The sequence below is a fragment of the Alligator mississippiensis genome, chromosome 5 (assembly GCF_030867095.1).
Source record: "Alligator mississippiensis isolate rAllMis1 chromosome 5, rAllMis1, whole genome shotgun sequence".
NCBI lineage: Eukaryota > Metazoa > Chordata > Crocodylia > Alligatoridae > Alligator > Alligator mississippiensis.
Genome location: NC_081828.1, coordinates 303489 through 324557, shown reverse-complemented (window position 1 = coordinate 324557; position 21069 = coordinate 303489). Strand labels below are relative to the sequence as shown.

At 45.6% G+C, this 21069-nt stretch overlaps 1 protein-coding gene across 4 annotated transcripts in view; it reads right to left on the bottom strand.

Annotated features, from left to right (window-relative positions):
* CFAP57 (cilia and flagella associated protein 57) overlaps positions 1–21069 on the bottom strand; it is an 84796-nt gene that overhangs the window by 4774 nt on the left and 58953 nt on the right. For 3 of the 4 annotated variants that reach the window (XM_059727673.1, XM_059727674.1, XM_006261729.4), the window contains 5 exons: positions 17089–17247; positions 15252–15395; positions 10483–10599; positions 9299–9433; positions 9072–9215 (listed from right to left, as the gene is read on the bottom strand). In XM_059727673.1, the coding sequence (XP_059583656.1) occupies positions 9072–9215; positions 9299–9433; positions 10483–10599; positions 15252–15395; positions 17089–17247 (699 nt within the window). Of the gene's footprint in view, positions 1–9071; positions 9216–9298; positions 9434–10482; positions 10600–14096; positions 14419–15251; positions 15396–17088; positions 17248–21069 lie in introns of those variants that run through there. The other variant, XM_059727675.1, reaches the window with a different exon arrangement.

Here is a 21069-nt window from a genome sequence, read left to right as displayed (position 1 = left end):
GAGGTGAGCAGGCTGCAGGGGATCAGGGCTGCAGAGGACAAAATTGACACCTATTTCCGTTCACTGCAGGACCAGTCGTCCAGTGTACAGATCCTCCAGGAGAGACGCACAACAGAGGAGTGGCAGAAGGTACCCACCAGGCCTAGGGCTGCTCGGGCTAGTGTGGTGGTGGCTCCCCAGGTACAACTCGGGAACAGATACAAGGCCCTGGCAGCCTTGGAGGAGGAGGACGAAGGGGATGCCTCCAGTGGGGACAGTGCCACTCCATGCACAACACAGATGATGCAGAGAGGGAACACCAGGAGGAAGAAATGCTGGGTCCTCGTCATCGGGTATTCCATCCTAAGGGGAATGGAGGGTCCCATCTGTCTACCCGACCCCATGGCACACAAGGTCTACTACATGCCTGGGGCTCAGATTCAGGATAACACAGAGAGGATCCCGGCCTACAGTCAACCCTCAGACCAGTACCCCATGGTCCTTATCCATGTGGGAACAAATGACGCAGCCAGGGGCAGCCCAGACCGCATCATGAAGGACTTTGAGGCCTTGGGGGGCCAAACTCAAGGAAACAGGGGCAAAGGTGGTATTCTCCTCTATTCTTCCGGTAAGTAGACGCAGACGGCAACACAAGGCCTGCATCAGCAAGTTTAACTGGCAGGCCTCAGGTTCCTGGACAACGACCCACACTTTCATGAAAGGGGCATTCTTGGGAGGGATGGGCTACATCCCTTCCCTAAAGGCAAGCGTGTCTTTTCTTCCAGGTTGTCTGATCTCATATGGCGTGCTTTCAACTAGCTTTGCCGGGGGATGGGGGCCACAGGGGGACATGAGGACACCTCCCAGCCAAGACAGATGTGAACAAGGAGTACCCAGGTAAGTGACATGGGTCCGGGTAGTCCTAAGAATTGGGGGGGGGGGGGGGAAGAAGGGGGGCAGGGGGGGCATGCACCAATACAAGGCCTTAAATGCCTCTACACTAATGTTCATAGCATGGGGAATAAGCAGGAGGAACTCGCCCTCCCAAGAGCTACTACAAACCCAGACACAGTGGGGTTCACAGAAACCTGGTGGGATTCATCCCATGACTGGGTGGTAAACATTAGGGGCTACAGACTATACAGGCAGGATAGAACAGGGAGGAAAGGTTGGGGTGTGGCACTCTCCATCAAAGAGCAATACATGTCCTCAACTAACAGGATGGGGTCAGAGAAGGGGCAGGGTGAAGTGCTCTGGGTCAGAATACAGGGGGGTCATGGGGAAAGAGACTTAATGGTGGGGGTCTACTACAGACCACCCACCCAAGGGGAAGAGCTGGACTGTGAATTCTCAGGTCAGCTTGAGGAGGCAGTTAAGGCAGGGGATGTAGTCATCATGGGTGATTTAAATTACCCGGACATCTGCTGGGAGGAGCAGTCAGCCAGGTCTGACCACTCACAAAGGTTCCTTGCTGAGATACAGGACTTCCACTTAAACCAGGAGGTGCTTAGTCCCACCAGGGGGATGCCCTGCTGGACCCGGTCCTGGCCACGGGCGATGACCTGGTGAGGGGACTCCAGGTTCTTGACCACCTGGGCGACAGTGATCATTGCCTGCTGAAATTCACCATTCAGTGCAGGGTGTCAAGGGCCTGCAGCAAGGCAGTAGCCCTTGACTTCAAAAGGGCCAATTTCAATGAGTTGAGATTGGTAGGAGGGGCACTGGGGTCCTGGAGGGTAGGGGAACTGGGTGTCCAAGACGAGTGGTCGTTCCTTAAGGAGACGATCCTCTGAGCCCAAGGGGTGACAGTCCCAATGAGAATCAAAGGGGGCAAGAGTGCTCAAAAGCCTCCCCTGGCTCATCAGTGGCATTCAGGAATGTATGAAAGCCAAAAAGGAGGCGTACACCCAATGGAAAGGAGGGGCTATCACCAAAGAGGAGTATACCTCCATCACTTGGGTCTGTAGGGGAGCTGTTAGGAAAGCTAAGGCAGATACGGAACTAGGGCTAGCATCAAGGACAACAAGAAGTCCTTTTTTAAATACATAGAGAGTATGAAGAAGGCACCGGGTAATGTGAGGCCCCTGCACGATATGCTTGGCAATCTGGTGGTTGCACCAGAGGAAAAGGAAGACCTTTTTAACAATTTCTTTGCCTCGTTTTTTTGTGCAGGGACCGGGACTCCCCCACCGAGATTCAGGACGGACTCAGGAGAGATCCTCCCAGGCCTAGGGTCAGGGAGGACTGAGTTAGGGAACTTCTGGAGGGCCTGGACGTCTGAGGGAATTGGCAGGGGTCATCACAGGGCCCCTGGCACAGCTTTACATGCACTCGTGGTGCTCTGGCCAGGTGCCAGAAAACTGGAAGAAGGCCAAGGTGGTCTCCATTTTCAAAAAAGGGAGGAGGAAGGACCCAGGCAACTACAGGCCCATTAGTCTTACTTCGATCCTGGGGAAACTCTTTGAGAAAATCATCCAGGAGCACATCTGTGAAGGACCAGCAGGGGGATGATGCTCAGGGGCAACCAGCATGGGTTCATTAGGGGCAGGTCCTGTCAGACCAACCTGATGGCCTTGTATGATCAGGTCACAAAATCATTGGACGCAGGTGTCGTGGTGGATGTAGTCTTATGGACTTCAGGAAGGCCTTTGACACTGTCTCCCACCCCATTCTCATTAAAAAGCTAGGCGACTGTGGCATTGATGCCTACACAGTCAGATGGATCGCAAATTGGCTGAGGGGCTGCACCCAGAGAGTGGTGGTGGACGGGTCATATTCAACCTGAAGGGATGTGGGCAGGGGAGTCCCCCAGGACTTGGTCCTCGGGCCCGCACTGTTCGATTTCTTTATTAGCGACTTGGATGACTGGGTGAAAAACACCCTGTTTAAATTTGCTGATGACACCAAAATTTGGGGTGAGGTGGGCACACTAGAAGGGAGGGACAGGATACAACTGGACCTGGACAGGTTACGGGGTAGGAGAATGAGACTAGGATGGGATTCAATACTGACAAGTGCAGGGTGCTGCACTTAGGCAGTAAGAACCAGCAGCAGACCCACTGATGGTTTTTACTGCCTAAGTGCAGTAAGAACCAGCTGGGTAGGCTGGTTTGGCTGGGGAACTCCCTTCTCGTCAGCAGCACAATGGCAGAAAGAGATCTTGGAGTCATTATCGATTCCAAAATGAACATGGTCTGCCAATGTCAGGAAGGCTAACCACACCTTGTCATACATCCACAGATGCATCACAAGCAGGGCCAAGGAGGTGATCCTCCCCCTCTATGCAACACTGGTCAGGCCCAAGCTGGAGTACTGCATCCAGTTCTGGGCGCTGCACTTCAGGAGGGATGTGGACAGCATGGAGAGGGTCCAGGGGAGGGCCACTTGCATGATCCGGGGACAGCAGAGCAGGCCCTACAATGAGAGGCTACGGGACCTGTACCTGTTCAGCCTTCACAAGAGAAGGCTGAGAGGGGACCTGGTGACCATCTATAAACTTACCAGGGGAGACCAGCAGGGAATGGGAGAGACCCTGTTCCCCCGAGCGCCTCCCAGAGTAACAAGGAATAACAGCCATAAGTTGTTTGAGAGTAGGTTCAGGCTGGACATTTAGAAGGCACTACTTCACAGTCAGGGCAGCTAGGATCTGGAACCAACTTCTAAGGGAAGTAGTGCTGGCTCCTACCTTGGGGGTCTTTAAGAGGTGGCTTGATAATTACCTAGCTGGGGTCACATGAGCCCAGTTTTCTCTCCTGCCCAGGGCAGGGGGTCGGACTTGATGATCTACTTAGGTCCCTTCCGACCCTACATCTATGAATCTTTGAATCTATGGATCCTTCATGGGTGGAAGCACCCTGCATTTCCCAGGAATTCTAATACTATTTTATCATCAGTGAAAATAACATTATGTGACCTTCAATGGGCGGAGAGCATGCTGCAATCATCATTAGTCACTGCATGTATCTTGGCTGACCTGGAGAACCAGTCTCTTTGCTTCAGCTTCAGAGCATGAGCCAGCATTTCAGGCACTGATGTGAGAACACAGCACTGAAATGACCTCCTGGGTCACTGAGACCAGGTCCATGCTGTCACAGGCAAACATGATCAAGGTAATCAACCTCCCTCGTAAAATTAGCTGTCTTTTTTTCTCCACATTACCTCTTTGGAAAGGCTAATTTTAACAAACTTTTTTTAGTCTCCTTCTACAAGGCAGAATCTTCATTACCTGGTAAGCCCTTCTTAGAATCTGTAATCTTGCAACTGCCATGAAGAATTCAAACCCTCAAAGGGATGGAGTTTGACTGGTGCTGATTTACTTTCAGGGTGAGGCTCTGGAAGAGGTAAAGTGCAAAATGGATTCTGAGCTTCCATGCATAGACCCTGAGGTGGTGCAGAGTCACTTGGAAGAACTGGATGCCTTTAAGTCGGCAGGCCCGGATGAGCTCCATCCGAGGGTGCTGAAGGCACTGGCCGACATCATTGCAGAGCCACTGGCGGGAATATTCGAACGCTCGTGGCGCATGGGCCAAGTCCCGGAGGACTGGAAAAGATTCATAGATGCTAGGGTCGGAAGGGACCTCAATAGATCATCGAGTCCGACCCCCTGCATAAGCAGGAAAGAGTGCTGGGTCTAGATGACCCCAGCTAGATACTCGTCTAACCTCCTCTTGAAGACCCCCAGGGTAGGGGAGAGCACCACCTCCCTTGGGAGCCCGGTCCAGACCTTGGCCACTCGAACTGTGAAGAAGTTCTTCCTAATGTCCAGTCTAAATCTGCTCTCTGCTAGCTTGTGGCCATTATTTCTTGTAACCCCCGGGGGCGCCTTGGTGAGTAAAACCTCACCAATTCCCTTCTGTGTCCCCGTGATGAACTTATAGGCAGCCACAAGGAGTCCACTAGGACTTCAAGATCCCTTTCCATGGCAGAGCCTGAACACGCTGAGAGTGGGTCTCAGCAGATGCAACTTTCTCATGAAATCATGAGGCCCCTATGCAACCAATTAGTATGTTTATCAGGAGAAACAAACCATGGATCATCTCCTGAGATGCCCAGTAGCACCACAATGCACCCCATAAGATCTGGCAACACCAACACCAGAAGCAGTGGCCTGTGCAAAATACCGGGAACAGACCATATAGAAAGGTTGGATTGGAGACACGACGACAATGAAAAAGAAGAATATAGCAAAATACAAAACAAGAATTAAAAATGCAAAACCTGTGACTCTGAAATGGATTTAGGCAGTCAAAGGGGACATACAACTCGTTATCGGCTCCTGTTGAAATTGTCAGACCCCGATTCCATGCGGCGCCCAACGACTAGGGAGACGATAGTTCAATTACTCACGGATCCTGTTGCACATTAGCCAGAGCAGAGCGGGGAGCAAACACCAGCACACATTGCTCGTAACAGCTTTATTCAGAATGGAGACAGCTTCGGACTAGCTTCCACACTGACAGAATACGGGGAACCGCACTGAACAACAGTTCTTTCCAATATTTATACCTTGGTTCATACGTATCAACATTTACCCTGCCTTGTTCCACCCATTTCTCCTCCCATCTCAAGCTACATCTCTGTTTACTGTTTGTTTCCTTAGCGTAGTATTACCTATGCATTTCATTCATTTACATGCCTCTCTGCTAAGAGCGCACGCGTAAAACTTTTGACCCCTATCTTCTTTTGGTCTCTTCGCAGTTTCTCGATGATTCTTGCTGGTTTTCTTGCTGACTTCTCCATCTCCAAGGCTGTATCTTTGCTTTTGTCTCCTGACACTAGTTGCTTAACACATTATGCACTTTGAACCCTATCCTTTTGTTAAGAATCCACTTACTTAAGCATTAGCCAGGTTAGTTGCTTTTAATACATCAGCTAGCCTTGTGACCACCAGCTTTTTGCTAAGACACAGGAAAAAGCCTTCATTCAGCTGCACACTCAGTACTCCCCAAATTCCATATTGTTACCCCAACATCCAAAATCCATATCGTTACCCTAACAGAAATGTCATAGCATAACAGACATGCGATCACCAGACCTATACCAGGAGAGAATAAGTAGGGTGATGACTTTACATTTTCTGTATATGGCATAAGTAAGCCTATTTCTGGATATTGAGGCCTCTTCCAATTGTAAACACATGAAAAAGGATGATGAAAAACTGGAAAGTGTTAAGAACTACAAGAAAATTCAATGTTAACAAAAAAACCCATAAAGTGAGACTAAAGAGCTTTTGTTTATTTAATTTATCAGAGAGGATGAAGAGGTGACTATCAGCCTACAAGTGCCTACCTGAGGAGGGGATATTAGGTTAGTGATGACTTTAATCCAGCAAAAGGAAGCATGACAACATTGAATTAATAGAAGCTGAAGCTAGACAAATTCAGAGTAGAAATTCAGTGGAAACTGTTAACAGCAAGTAGTTAATCACTGGAACAGCTTAACTAGGGACAAGGTGACTATTCCATCACCTGAAACCTTTAAGCCAAAACGGCGTGCCTAAGAGCTCTGCTACTGCTCGTCAGAGCTTGTGGACTTGATGCAGGAGTCATGGCAAAAGCCCTATGGTGTGTGTTATGCAGGACGTTTGACTGGATGATCACAACAGCCTCTTCCGGTCTTGGGATGCATTAATAGTAAAGGGATGGATGAGACATGAGTTTTCTTTATAGAAAATGTTCTGCTTGGACACTATGATATAACGATATTTCTGATGTTTTATTACTCTAATTTAATGAATCCAATCCAATTGTACTCTGTTGTATTTGTGCATTTGACTGTTCCATCCTAAGTGCAGTACTTTGCCCTTGTCCTTATTCAGTTTTATCCAGTTTATTATGAACTAGTTCTCTAATTTATCAAGGTAATTTTGAATCCTAAGTCTATCCTCCAAAGTGTCTGCTACCCCACTCATCGGCACTATCTGAAAATTTACTAAGCGTGCACTTAGTTCCACCATGCAGTTCATTAATGAAGACACTGAATAGCATCAGACCCATGACAGACACCTGGGGTACGCCACTAGATAGCTCCTCCCAGTTAGACATGTGAGCTACTGGCAACTACCCTTCAAGCATGATTATCCAACTAGTGCCCCCACGTTACAGCAGTTTCAGTGTATTTCCTTAGTTTACTTAAAAGAATGTCATGTAAGACAGTGTCAAAAGCCTGGCTAAAGGGGAAATATCACATTCACTGCTTCCCCCATCCACAAAGCCCTTCAGGTTCATTCTGTTTCAAAACAAATACCCCTCAACAAAAAGTTCTCCTACTGAGAAGTAAATTCATGAGTTATTTTCTTATAACATTCAGAAACCAGAACATGGAAAGGCGGCACATTCTCAACACAGGAAAGTAGTAGCAAATCATAAGAAAGTAGGGTAAGAAGGGACCTCACGAGGCCACATCTAGTTCAGCTCTCTGCTCAAGACAGAAGCACCCTTGTCAAGTACTGGTCAAGCTTGCTCTTAAAAACTTCCAAGGATGGAGGCTGCACAAGTACACTTGGTAGCATCTTTCAATGCTTAACTACTACAGTAAGTAAGTTTTTCCTAACGTCCAATCTAAATGTCCCTGGCTGCAATTTAAGATGATTGCTTCTTGTTCTCTTCCCTGTGGATGCAGAGAATATTCTGCCTCCATTCTCCACATAACTCTTCAGGTATTTGAAGACTTGTCAAACCTCCCCACTCAGTCTTCTCTTCTCTAGACTTAATAACCCTAATTGCTTCAGCCTTTCTTCATACATCATGTTTACCAGACTTCTAATAATTTTTGTTGCTTTCGGCTGGATTTCTTCCAGTCTGACCACAGCTTTCTTGAAGCGTGGGGCCCAAAACTGCACACGTTTCTCCAGATAGTGTTGAATAGAGTGGAAGGATAATTTCCCTTGATTTGCAAGTGACACTCTTGTTAACCCAAATGCTATTGGCTTTTTTTATATAAGGAGCATTCCTGTGGCTCATATTCAGTTTATAGTCCACTGTAACCCTCAAGTCCTTTTCTGCAGTACTGCAATGTGGCCAGTCATTCCCCAGTCTGTATTGGAAATGATATTCACCACTTGTGGCTTTATTACAATCTAATTAATTATACAAAGAAAATCATAATATCTCCATAAAATGGAGGCCCCTTCTCATGAGATTTGGAAGGGAACTAGTAACATGTTAAGGATATAATAGATGATAATATGTTTGAATATATTTTTACACAAAAGCATGGATCAAACCCCCAAGAATCCATGGTTTAACCAGAGACAGAGACAGGTAAAGTGCTAATCTTAGAGTGGAAAGTGCAAAGTCTTTATAAAGAAAAGGAACTACACAGATATGATAATATAGGAGGAAAGATGGTAAGCAATAGCAAGAAGATTAGAATGCAAACCACTTAACTCCAGTACATCTAGGAAAACCCATTAAGAATAGACTAAGGGTAAGCACAGAAAGTTCTGGAAATAAGATAGACATATGGAAATTCCAGGATAGATCTGATAAGATAATGTAAGGAGAAATCTAAGGGAATAATATAGAGCAAGAGAGAGGTTCTTTGCAAATGTTAGCTGATCTGGTGGCTTCTCTTGCTAGCCCACTTGTGAGTATTCTGATCAAATGCTTGCAACTGTAACTACTGTTTGCATGTGGTCATTAATATATTAGATGGCAATGCTACTTATTTGGTATTTGTTACAGTATTTTAGAACATTAATTTAAAGTAACTGTATAATTATTTGTGCCCTTTGGATTTAAAAAGGAGTTTTAGCTGAATTACTGATGTAGTCAATTATATTCCAAGAGTAAGACACAAAATGAAGGCCTCTACAGAACAGCAACTATTCCAGTCACCATTTCTCTCATGGGTCTCACTCCTTCTTACATATTGCCTTGAGAAAAGACAGAAACTTCCAAAGCCCTGCTCTTTGGCATCTCAGGAAATACTGACTTAGACTGGAGGACCTAGAAACCTGGGAAATTTCTGGGAGGGGAATCAAATGGCAATCCTCCAAAACTCCTGAGAACCTACTGCAGTGCAGAAACCAAAGTCTCCTTTTCACAGCATCTCCCTCCCTCTGCCCCACCACAGAGAAAAGAGCCTGATACCTGCATGATCCTCACATAATCAGCTCGGTGGATTTCACTTTCCTTTACCACCTTCTTCTTCAGTGTTGCCAGATTCCTCTCAAGATGTTCTCGTTGCCGGGTGTACTCCTGCTGCAGATCTGTGTCCACCCCCACAATCTCTACCTGATGGAAGACAGCACGCAGTCTCAGCAGCTCTGACAGCAGAGACAATCATCAGCTGTGGAAAGGAAGGCACCCTCACTCACCATGTCTGCCTGCTGCACATATTTGGTGTAGAGCTCCCGGATTCCCTCCTTCAGTCTCTTGGGCTCCTGAATGAAGCCCACACAGTTGTGAAGATCTGTTTTAAACCGCTTGACAAGAGCTTCCATGTCTCGCTCCTGCAGGAATTGTACAGGAACGTTAATACGTGACCAACTGGTGTGCACTGCCATGCATCAAAACTGCCCAAGACTCCTGTCTGAACTGCTGCTGAGAACTATCCTGTGATCCTATACTGTTTATCTGATTTCTTTGAGAAGGCACCATGAAGACACCACACAGCTAGACAGCTAACCTGCTGGGACCTGGATGGTGGTGTGGGTGGGATAGAAGTTACACCTCTCCTTACCCACAGAGACTTACATTATAGTACTTGTATTATACTAGTGCCCAGGGGCCCCCATCAGGATCAGCAGCCTGTTGCCTCAGTCACTGATACACACAGGTCAACACCTCCTGCCGAAGAAGCTTGCAATCTTATTAGATCCAAGATATAGGTAAACATAACAGATACCAAGACATTCAGACACATGCTATGTGCACAACTTGATGTGCCACATCAACACCCTCTCTTGACTCTTCCCAGAGTAAGTTTGTTGTTTACTTTTTCAATCCCATCCTCCAGCTTCCTCAAATCCACCTTGGCTAGCAAACTCCTTTGTTCCCCACAGTCAACTCTTCTGCTTCCTTCTTCCCTGACCTTCTGCTCACCTTTGATTTGACTTCCCTCAAACACTGGCATGCCCTAGTCTCCTCCATGCAGAAGTCCATCCTTCAGCTTTCCTGATTACTGGAAGTCACTGTAGTGTTTCAGCCCAGGAAGCGGGTGCTTAGACAAGGAGTTTAACAATTCTGGGCTTGGGCAGGACAAGAAGGCGGGGGGTCATTTAGCTGTCTACCTAACTACTCTGGAAAGCCTGAACAAGCTCAGTCCTTGAAACATGCCCAACAGATCAACATACATAGGCTGCATGCAGTCACAGCTGACACTTGTAATGTTAACTTGCTTAAAAGTTTTCTTGTTTGGGAGATTCCTGACCCCTTCCCTGCCACACCCTCACCTTTTCTACATACGTACCCAGGAGATGGACGCTCTTCCCACCCCACCAAGCTTCTGTATATTCCCTGTTCACACAGAGCAAAAAGCACTGACTCTAAGGTCCTATACCTTTTGCCTCTCCTTGTGCATCTCGCGGTCAGTGGCCTTTAGCTTCTGCCGTAGCTCTGTGATATTTAGCTCAAGCTGTGTGTTCTGCTTGTGGAAACATTCCAGCTCCCCCTCCATCTACAAGGAGACAGAATGTAGACATGAGAACTGGGAGGGAGACTGAGTGAAGGCAAATGTATGCGAACAAGAGGCAATAGAACCACCTCCCTTTAAGCCGCATTGTCCTAAAACAAGAAAAAAAAATCAATTTTGGAACAACACTGCCCTCTGCCAGAGACAGACAGGAAGTGCAGAACTCCCCTGCTTCAAATCCATTTTGGAAGATCGATATTTAAGCAACATTCCTCCTTGCTGGACTGCTGAAATTTTAGCCCCTGCGAAAACAAGAGATAGTGGTTTTGCCTGTTTAAAAAAGCTTGCACCTGTACAAAAGAGGAAAGGCCGCTCATTTTCCATCCATTACAGACAATCTGGACAAAATAACTGGTATGAATGAGTGCAATGTTTTGCAGGTATCCAGGTTGTAGCCATATTGGTCTAGAGGCAAAAGCAATCAAGACTCATGGTAGAGGTGATATCTTTTATTAGACCAACTAGATTCTTGCAAGAATCTAGTTGGTCTAATAAAAGATATCACTTCTACTATGAGTCCTGATTGCTGTTTTGCAGGGCACCAGTCTAAACAGCCTAACACTGATCAGAAACTTAATTTCCTTCTATGATATGGTGACATGCTCGAGATGGGGGACAGCAGTGGATACCTTGATTTTAGCAAGGCTTTGACACTGTCTCTCATGACAAATCTCATTAATAAGATAAGGAAATACAGACTAAGTGAAAGTACTATAAAGTGGATAAACAACTGGTTGGATCATCATACTCAATGGGTCATTGATGGTTCAACATCTAGTTGGGAAGAGATATCAAGTGGGTTTCCCAAGGGTCTGCCCTGGGTCTTGTATTATTTCATGTGTTCACTAATGATTTGAATGAGGGGATTGAGTGGGCACTTAACAGATTTGTAGATGATATCATGTTGGGTGGTGTTGCAGACATTCTGGAGAGTAGGGCTAGGTTTCAGAATGACTTAAATAGAGTGAAGAAATGGTCCAAAAATCAATTTGATTAAATTCAGCAAGGACAAGTGCAGTCCTAAATCTAGGAGAGAATAATTGCGTTAATACAGACTGAAGAATGATTGGGTAAGCTGCAGTACTCCAGAGAAAGACCTGGTAGTTATAGTACACTATAAGCTGAGCATCAGCCAACAGTGTTCTGTTGTTGCAAAAAACAAAAACAACATTATCATGGGTTATATTAACACAAATATTTCTTGCAAATCAAGAGAACTGATTTTCCTGCTCTATTCATCATTGGCAAGGTCTTACCTGGAGTATTATATCCATTTTTGGCCTCCACACTTCAAGAAAGATGTGGATAGACTGGAAACAGTCCAGCAGAGAGTAACAAAACTGATTAGAGGCCTGAGAAAAATGACTTAAGGAAAGGCTAAAAGAACTAGGGTTATTTAATCTGGAGAAGAGAAGCTGGGGGTGGTGGGGCGCAGGATTTCATAACAATTTTCAAATACCAGAAGGCAGAGTATAAAGAGCACGGAGATAGATTTTTCTCTGTTGGCCGTAGAGGACAGGACTAGGAGCAGTGGCCTCAAACTGCAACACAGGAAATTTAGCTTCAAGATGAGGAAGAACTTTCTGACTATGAGGGTCAAACATTGGAACAGGCTGCCTAGAGAGGCTGTGGAATCTCCATCCCAGGAAATTTTCAAGAGTGGGTTAGACAGACATGCGACTAGGATAGTTTAGTTACGGACAATCCTTCTTTGAGTAGGGGATGGACTAAATGACCTTGTGAGGTCCCTTCCAGTCCTACTTCCCTATGATCCTGAAATACAGGAACAGTACAGCACTGAATAAGATTGCTGGTGTAGAACTCAGCTGATAGAGGAGCTCAGAATCCACTGGACGGATTCCGAGGAATCCTGGATTACTGTACTGCGTACCCTGACAGATGCTATGGAACCATGGATTATTCAAACCTACTGTAACAGCTTTATATATTTTATATGCATCTTTATGATCTGGCTAGACACTTCATTCCTGGATCAATGGATAACATTTATGCAGGAATTAAAGTCCTTGGAAGTAATCAATGCAAACTCTTATGCTGAAACAATACAAAAAATCTAGACTGCTGAAATTTTAGCCCCTGGAAAAACAAGAGAAAGTGGTTTTGCCTGTTTAAAAAAGCCTGCAGCTCTACAAAAGGAGAAAGGCCACTCATTTTCCATCCATTACAGACATGGGATTATGCTTTGGCACCTCTTTATAAGCAGTGCTTCTTGGGACCCGAGGGCCATCCCTTCATGGCACCACATATTCCAAGCAGAGCTTAAAGAAGGAGCACTTAGCGGAAGCTGTCTCAGCTTCTTTTGTTACTACTGAGAAAGAGGGCAAACCATGGGGATGTGCAGACAATGCTGTCAAGGAACCACCATTACTTAACTTCTAAACAGGTTCTGTACATTTCATTTGTATGAACCTAGAACTATCCTCCCAAAGTGAGCATCAGATCTAGATGTCAAGTCCAAAAAAGCAGCATTGTATAAACAAATGAAGAGAACTCCAGGTAGGAACCCTGCAAACTCTGATGGAAATTCTATGGAGGCTGGTTGTTGGTCAAGCTGCCTTAGTCCTGTCAGGAAGAAGGCAGGGCCGTGTGGCACCTTAGAGACTGGATGGTTCAGAGACCTGAGTTTTCATAGGAACAACACAGACAGTGTTGTATATGGAACATACCTTTAAGGGACCTGCGGTGGAACAGTCCAGTTTTCCCCCAGATGCCCTGTGGGTGGGGCTGGTTGGGGTGTGGGGGTTCTCCCTGCAAGCTGTGAGTGTGTGTACTGCTGAATCCTGCTTCCTAATAAAGACAAAGCTGTTTATCATCCCACCTGTCTCCGCTGAATGCTGACTCGAGGACAGAACCCCAGGGACACAGATCTGAGTGAGTACCCCATCCCTGGAACCCAATGGACTAGAGCAGGGGTCAGCAACATTTTTGGGCAGAGTGCCAAGAACACCCACAACTTCAGCTTGTAAGATGTTGGCATGCGACCCAAAGGCACGCGTGACAAGCAAAATGTCTTCGAGTGCCACGTTTTGGCACCTGTGCTGGGGGTTGCCTACCCCTGGCCTAGAGTAAACATTACAGATAGCAACTGATGAAGTAGGTTGTTGCCTATGAAAGCTCATACCTCTCTGAAACAGACAGTCCCTAAAGGTACCATCCTGTTTTGCCTTCTGCCTGTCTTCAGAGTAACATAGCTAAATACCTCTCAGCCCCATCTAAAATCATCAGGTGTTTTACCCAATCTGAAATTCAGTGTAATGTAAAATACAATTCATTTCTACAGGCAAGGAATTACGTGAAACTGTTTCTGTGCCCCACACACCAGAAGAATGCTAATACTGTGCCAATATTAAACAAGAGCAAGGATGACCTTGGTAATTACAGGTTGGTTAGATTTACATCAGTACTAAGCCAAATAATAGAAAAGGAGATAAAGAATTCAAATTAAAGGTTGCAAATAAAATTAATGCCAATGAACATGGTTTTATGGAAAGGAGATCTTATCAAGCAAATCTGATTTCATTTTTGATGAGATTACAAGTTTGGTTGATGACACTAACTATATAGATGTAATATACTTCGACACAGTACATGAAATGCTGATTAAAAATAGTACTATTAAATAAACATAGTTAAATGGATTAAAAGCTGACATCAAGAAATAATTGTCAATGGAGATGCCTAACAAGTCAGATAAGGGCTTCCAGTGGCATTCTTCTGAATGCTGTCCTAGGTCCAACGCCATTCAGTATTTTTATCCTTATCCTGGAAGTACATTTAAAATCACTGTGGATAAAAGATGCAGACAACAAACTGATTAACACTGTGATGCATAAGGAGGATGGGACATTTTACATAGCTTGGTAAATTCAGCCAATTTAAGCAAATGCAATTTAATACAGGCAAATGCAGAGTTGCAAAGGAACAAAGAATGCAGATTCTGTCTCCTGAACAGGGACTGTACCCTGAAAAGCAATGATTCTGAATGGGCCTATAGAACCAAAGGTCTGCATGCAAGCTCCCAGTAGAGTGCTGGGCAAAACAAGGATAATATAATTTTACCACATATAAATAGGGGAGTAATAAGTAGGAGTACTGAGGTCATTTTACAATGTGCTGGTGAAACAGATACATGCTTAGTTGAGTTCATAACCTGCATTTAATACAGACATAACTGTGAAATTCAGAAAGTTTGTGGCCAAGAGGGATGATCTAACTTGACATTCTGAAATCAAAGGCCATGAAACTGTGTGGTTACCCCTATAAGAACACCATAACATGTTTTGCAAATGCATATCTTCCTAAAAGAGGCCAGAATTTTTGGAATTTTTTTTTTTATTGGATCAATTGTCACAATAAAACCCTTGCTTCTGGAGTTAAAACAACACTCTAACCCTACTATCTTTCTAACAAGCATCTAGCTCGTGATTTTAAATCAAGTGAGAGAGAATCCACCAATCAGTCACTGTTGAATTTGTGTTTAATGTCTATAATTTTGTCTACAGTGGAGGAAGGGCAGGAGAAAGGGGCGTTATTCTGCATGAATTTATTTTTTCAATAGAAAAAGCATCCTGCATGCAACAGCACAATTAGCATGGACTGAAGACTGTGATGCTCACCTCATGGATCTGTTCCTTCATAGCTCTGATGTCATTCTCCCTTGGCTCTATTTGCTTCTTCAGCTCCTTTATTTTATAATCTAATACAAACTTGAACTTTTCTAACTCTTGGTTTTTCTTTTTTAGGTCATAGATCCGCTTCTCCTGGGAGGAACAGACAGAATGTACCAAGTCAGTGCTAACCAAAAAGCCTCAGAACAGGTGGCTAGATCAGAATAAGACCTCTCAAACAGACCCTGTGATGGGGTGTGAACATATAGGAAACATGATGCATCTGCAGATTCTCTGGAGACTAAAAGTCATGTTACCTGGATTATAGGTATATTGGCTGGCAGTTCTAGAGTCCTGCCTTTGATTGTTTACACCACACGCATCCCAGAGAATGGAGTTGCTTACCTGCTGGGGGTGAACACTCCAGCAACAGATCTTTTCTGGGATTTGTACCTCCTCCTGATTTCCCTCTGATCATGCCCAGGTACTTAACTAGCAAATATATTCAGGTTGGCTAGTGTTAACTCCTTTGGTCTTTCTGGGAACCTTGGGAACCAGCCTAAAACTGGTTTTCAGTAATCAGAGAAGGAGCCAATTACCCCAAATGTATGTCTTTGTAAAACTGAAAGAAGGATTTTTCATCCTTTTCTCACTAGTCCAGAATGTATCACCTTCCTCCTTTCCTTTCCTCACTGCATGGTTCCACTAATAAAAGCTACCCTCCTCTTCACTTTCATCTCTAAAGTTTGTAACAGCTTGATTAAGAAGGCTAGGTATAAGCACACAGCTACAGCATAGCAATCCATAAACTACAGAAGGTTACATCATTTGCTAATCATTATCAAAATAATTAAGTGTACAGCATGTAAGTGCATATCATATTGTCCTGATATGCTGACCCTGCATATAAGCCAACACCACAGTTTCAGATTCAATTTTAGGAAAAACAGGTTTTTCCCTAAATATTATTTATTTTATAAAGCTAACACAAACTTGAACTTTTCCAGCTTGGACTTTTTCTTTTTCAGGTCACAGATCTGCTTCTCCTGGGATAAACAGACAGAGATATGCTAGGTCTCAATTTTTATGCAAGGGTCAACTGAAAATCAGGCATAGCAGAGTTATAGGGCAAAAGCCAGAGGCCCAACTCTACACCAACCCTGCACATGTCAGGTTTGATTTGCATGGTTCTTTTACAAGAAAAAATAGGCATCATTAGAACAATACAATTATACATCATTTTAGTTGTTTACCAATAGTTTATTAGTAATTAAACCTTAGCTTGCTAGGTCTTAGTCTATATTCTGTTATTTATTTCTTAATTAACCTAAGTTGCAAATATTATTCGCTTAGCTGGGTATGTTAATAGCTTTAAACATTCTGCTGAATATGGCATTTGTAACACCTGCCAAGTTTATACTGCAGCCATTTAAGGTGGGGTTTGGACCCTTTTTCAGTGCTTCCCTAGGATCTGAACAATGTCCAAGGCTAGCACCAGTGAAGACTGAAACCTTAGTCACAAATCCCCATAGACAGGCAGCAGAGAATGACAGACATCAGCTACACATCCAAGCAAGGGATAAGAAACTCACAACCTTGAGCCCTGGCACCCCATCAAAGATGGGGATGTGGGGGCTATGGCACATGAAGCCCTTAAAACATAAGTTGTAAGGTCTCCAAGAAGGGGGTTGTACTCTCATTCCAGATCATGGATAGCTCAGCACAATCAGACCTGCTGACTGTATTGTGGTGCTGGCCAGAGGCACCAAATATTAATGCCAGTAGCTATGTTCAAGTGAGGGGAGGGTGACAGCCTAAGCCATTCAGACTGTCAGTTGTACCTCACCTTGTCCTGAATGGTCTCATCCCTCTCTTGAATCTCTCTCTTCAGTCCCAAGATATCTTTCTCTAATGACTTAATGATGCCTTGCAGTTTCTGCTGTTCTATTTTCATTGCTTCAATGTCACTGCTACGCTCTTCAATCTCTTTCTGGAGGCTGCTGAACTGGAGAAGCACATGGAAAAAAAGTATTAATTTTCTCTGATGCAAAATTGTTGTCTATGAAAGGTCATGCCTCTCTGAACTAGTTAGTCTCTAAGATGCTATCCTGCCCTGCCTTCTGCCTGACCTTAATAATTGCATTTTGTAAGGTCTGGAAGGAAGTGAGATGGACATCATGAGGACTAGAGAGAGGGAGAGGGAAGTAATTAAGATGTGTGGTGCTTAAATGTGAATTTTTGTGCTGTGGACAGGAAGAAAAGGGCAGGTGTCAGGCATGTTACAGAGTAAGACAGAAATTTGGATGGTTGCAGATTAGATGGGGAGGATTACAAAAAACCTGAGGTTGAAGGACTGCTTGATGGAAAGAATGGCAGTTATCAACTGCAGTGGAGAATGAGGGAAGTCTGGACCACTTTGGAGGGAAATCAGAAGCTGTGTCTGCTTCTGATGCTTGAAGATCCCAAGTAACTATAACATGGTATTGATAGTTTCATAGTTGGTAGGGCTGGAAGGGACCTGAGCAGATCATCAAGTCTGACCTCCTGCCGTGGCAGAAAAGGGTACTGGGTTAAATGACCGCGGCCGGGTGTTCATCTAGCCTTCTTTTAAAGACCCCCAGGGTAGGAGCCAGCACCACTTCTCTTGGAAGTTGGTTCCAGATCCTAGCCACCCTGACAGTGAAGTAGCGCCTCCTAATGTCTAGCCTGAATCTACCCTCCGCTAGCTTGTGTCTGTTGTTTCTAGTCACTCCTGGTAGCACTCGGGGGAACAGGGACTCTTCCCAATGCCTGCTGGTCCCCTCTGACCAGTTTGTAAACTGCCACTAGATCCCCCCTCAGCCTTCTCTTGTGGAGGCTGAACAGGTTCAGGTCCCGTCGCCTCTCCTCGTAGGGCCTGCCCTGCTGACCCCTGATCATGCGGGTGGCCTCCTCTGGACCCTCTCAATGTTGTCCACATCCCTCTTGAAGCGCGGCACCCAGAACTGGATGCAGTACTCCAACTGTGGCCTGACCAGTGCCGCATAGAGGGGGAGGATCACCTCCTTGGACCTGCTTGAGATGCATCTGTGGATGCACGACAAGGTGCGGTTGGCCTTCCTGACCGCGTCCCCGCACTGTCAGCCCATGTTCATTGTGGCATCAACAATGACTCCTAGGTCCTTTTCTGCCTTGGCACTGAGGAGAAGGGAGTTCCCCAGCCTGTAGGTCTGCTGCTGGTTCTTTCTCCCTAGGTGCAGTACCCTGCGTTTGTCAGTGTTGAACCCCATCCTGTTCCCATCATCCCACCCCTGTAACCTGTCTGGATCCGATTGCAGCCTATGCCTTCCTTTTAGCATGCCCACTTCTCCCCACATCTTGGTGTCATCTGTGAATTTGAACAGGGTGGTTTTTACCGCCTCATCCAAGTCGCTGATGAAGATGTTGAACGGTGCGGGGCTGAGGACTGAGCCCTGCAGAACCCCACTGCCCACATTCCTCCAGGTCAAATAAGACCAGTCTACCACCACTCTCTGGGTGCGGCCCACCAGCCAGTTAGTGACCCATCTGACTGTGTAGGCATCAACACCACCATCTCCTAGTTTTTTTATGAGGATGGGGTGAGAGACCGTGTCGAAGGCCTTCCTAAAGTCCAGAAAGACTATATCCACTGCAACACCTGCATCTAAGGATTTGGTGACCTGGTCATAAAAGGTCACCAGGTTGGTCTGACAAGACCTGCCCCTAATGAACCCATGTTGGTTACCCCTGAGCATAGATCTGGTTCATGTCACTACTACCCAAAATGCTCTAAACAACTGGACAGATTTCTGACAACTGCACACTGGAGCTTCTTGGAGAAACTCTGAATAATAGCAGAAGCCCTTAATTGTCTTCAAACTCTGGAAGATCACATCATGTGCATCATGTTCTGCTCACATTCAGGGGTTCACAACACTGAAGGGGATTTATTTCCTGCTTTTTAAATGAAGACTTATATTTGCAGAACCTGATGGTCTTGGATTCCCCACATTTAACAGTGAGAGTAGTTTAAGGCATGAAGGACAACATAGTTTTCACTGAGTAACAGTAATGTGCTTGGTACTGTACAGATAAAGACTAAATGTGTCTTTGGTGCAGGGACAAACTTTCAAATGTACAAAATACATCCAGCAAAGGAAGTCTCAAACCTATGCAGAGCTGGAAAGTTAGTGAAGACTTCATGGAGCACAGAGTGTGCCTTATGAATATAAATGAAAATGTGGACATTACTACATGTGAGACTATTCTATGTACACAGCACAGGGAAGCACAAAAACAGAGAAAAAGGAACTTCTCACCAAATGTAGATTCAGTAAGTACAGACTACAAGTGGAATGTGAGACACACAAAGCCCAGAAGGCACTTTCTACTTCAATGTCCTGAATATAAGTAAGTGAGGGATACCGCCTCACAGTTTACCGCTACATCAGGGGTGTACAAGGGCTTGGTGAATAACTGTTCACCAGGGCACCCTTGGGGAAAACTAGGAGTAATGGTCACAGACTCCTTGAAGACTGTTTCAGGCTCAGCATTAGGAAAAGCTTCTTCAGAGCTAGGGTGTCCAGATTGTGAAATAACCTCCCTTCAGAGGTGGTGCAATTGCCTAACCTGGAAATCTTCAAGAGGAGACTGGACGGTCACCTTGCTGGGGTCATCTGACCCCAGTTGTCCTTCCTGTTTGGTGCAGGGTGCTGGACCCAATGATCTTGGGTCCAGCCCCCTGATCTACCCAATGATCTACTTGTGACAAACCCAGCATGGGTTTGTCACAGGTAGATCCTGCCTGACAAATCTTGTAGACTTCTATGACCAGGTCACACACTGCCTGGACGCGGGAGTGGAGGCTGATGTCATCTTCCTGGACTTCAGGAAGGCCTTCAACAGTTTCGCACCCTATCCTCATTGAGAAGCTAGCCAACTGTGGAGTGGACGCCTACACAGTGAGGTGGGTGGCCAACTGGCTTAGGGATCGCACCCAGAGAGTGGTGATGGCCAACTGGCTTAGGGTGGGTGGCCAACTGGCTTAGGGACCGCATCCGAGTTCCTTCTCGGCCTGGAGGGAGGTGGGCAGTGGGGTCCCGCAGGGTTCGGTCCTCGGACCGATATTATTTAATATCTTCATCAGCGATTTGGACGAGGGTGTGGAGAGCACCCTCTCCAAGTTCACCGATGATACCAAATTATGGGGCAGAGTCAGTACACCGGAGGGCAGGGAGCAGATTCAGGCTGACCTGGATAGGTTGGATCAATGGGCAGAGAGAAAGAGGATGCAATTTAATAAAAATAAATGTAAGGTACTCCACCTGGGAAGGAGGAACCCCCAGCACACCTATAGGTTGGGGAGTGTCCTTCTCAGCAGCTCGGAGGCAGAGAGGGATCTTGGAGTCATAACTGACTCCAAGATGAACATGAGTCGGCAGTGTAACGAGGCCATCAACAAGGCCAATCGCACCTTGCCATGCATTAGCAGGTGCATGACTAATAGATCGAAGGAGGTGATGCTCCCCCTCTATGAGGCACTGGTCAGGCCGCAGTTGGAGTACTGTGTCCAGTTATGGGCGCCACACTTCAAGAGGGATGCGGAGAATCTGGAGAGGGTCCAAAGGAGGGACACTCGCATGATTAGTGGCCTTCATGAAAGACCCTACGGGGAGAGGTTGAGAGAGCTGAATCTTTTCAACCTTCACAAGAGACGGCTGAGGGGAGATCTTGTGGCCGCCTATAAATTTATTAGGAGAGGACAACAGGGAATAGGAGAAGCGCTGTTTACTAAGGCGCCCCAGGGAGTGACTAGGAATAACAGGTG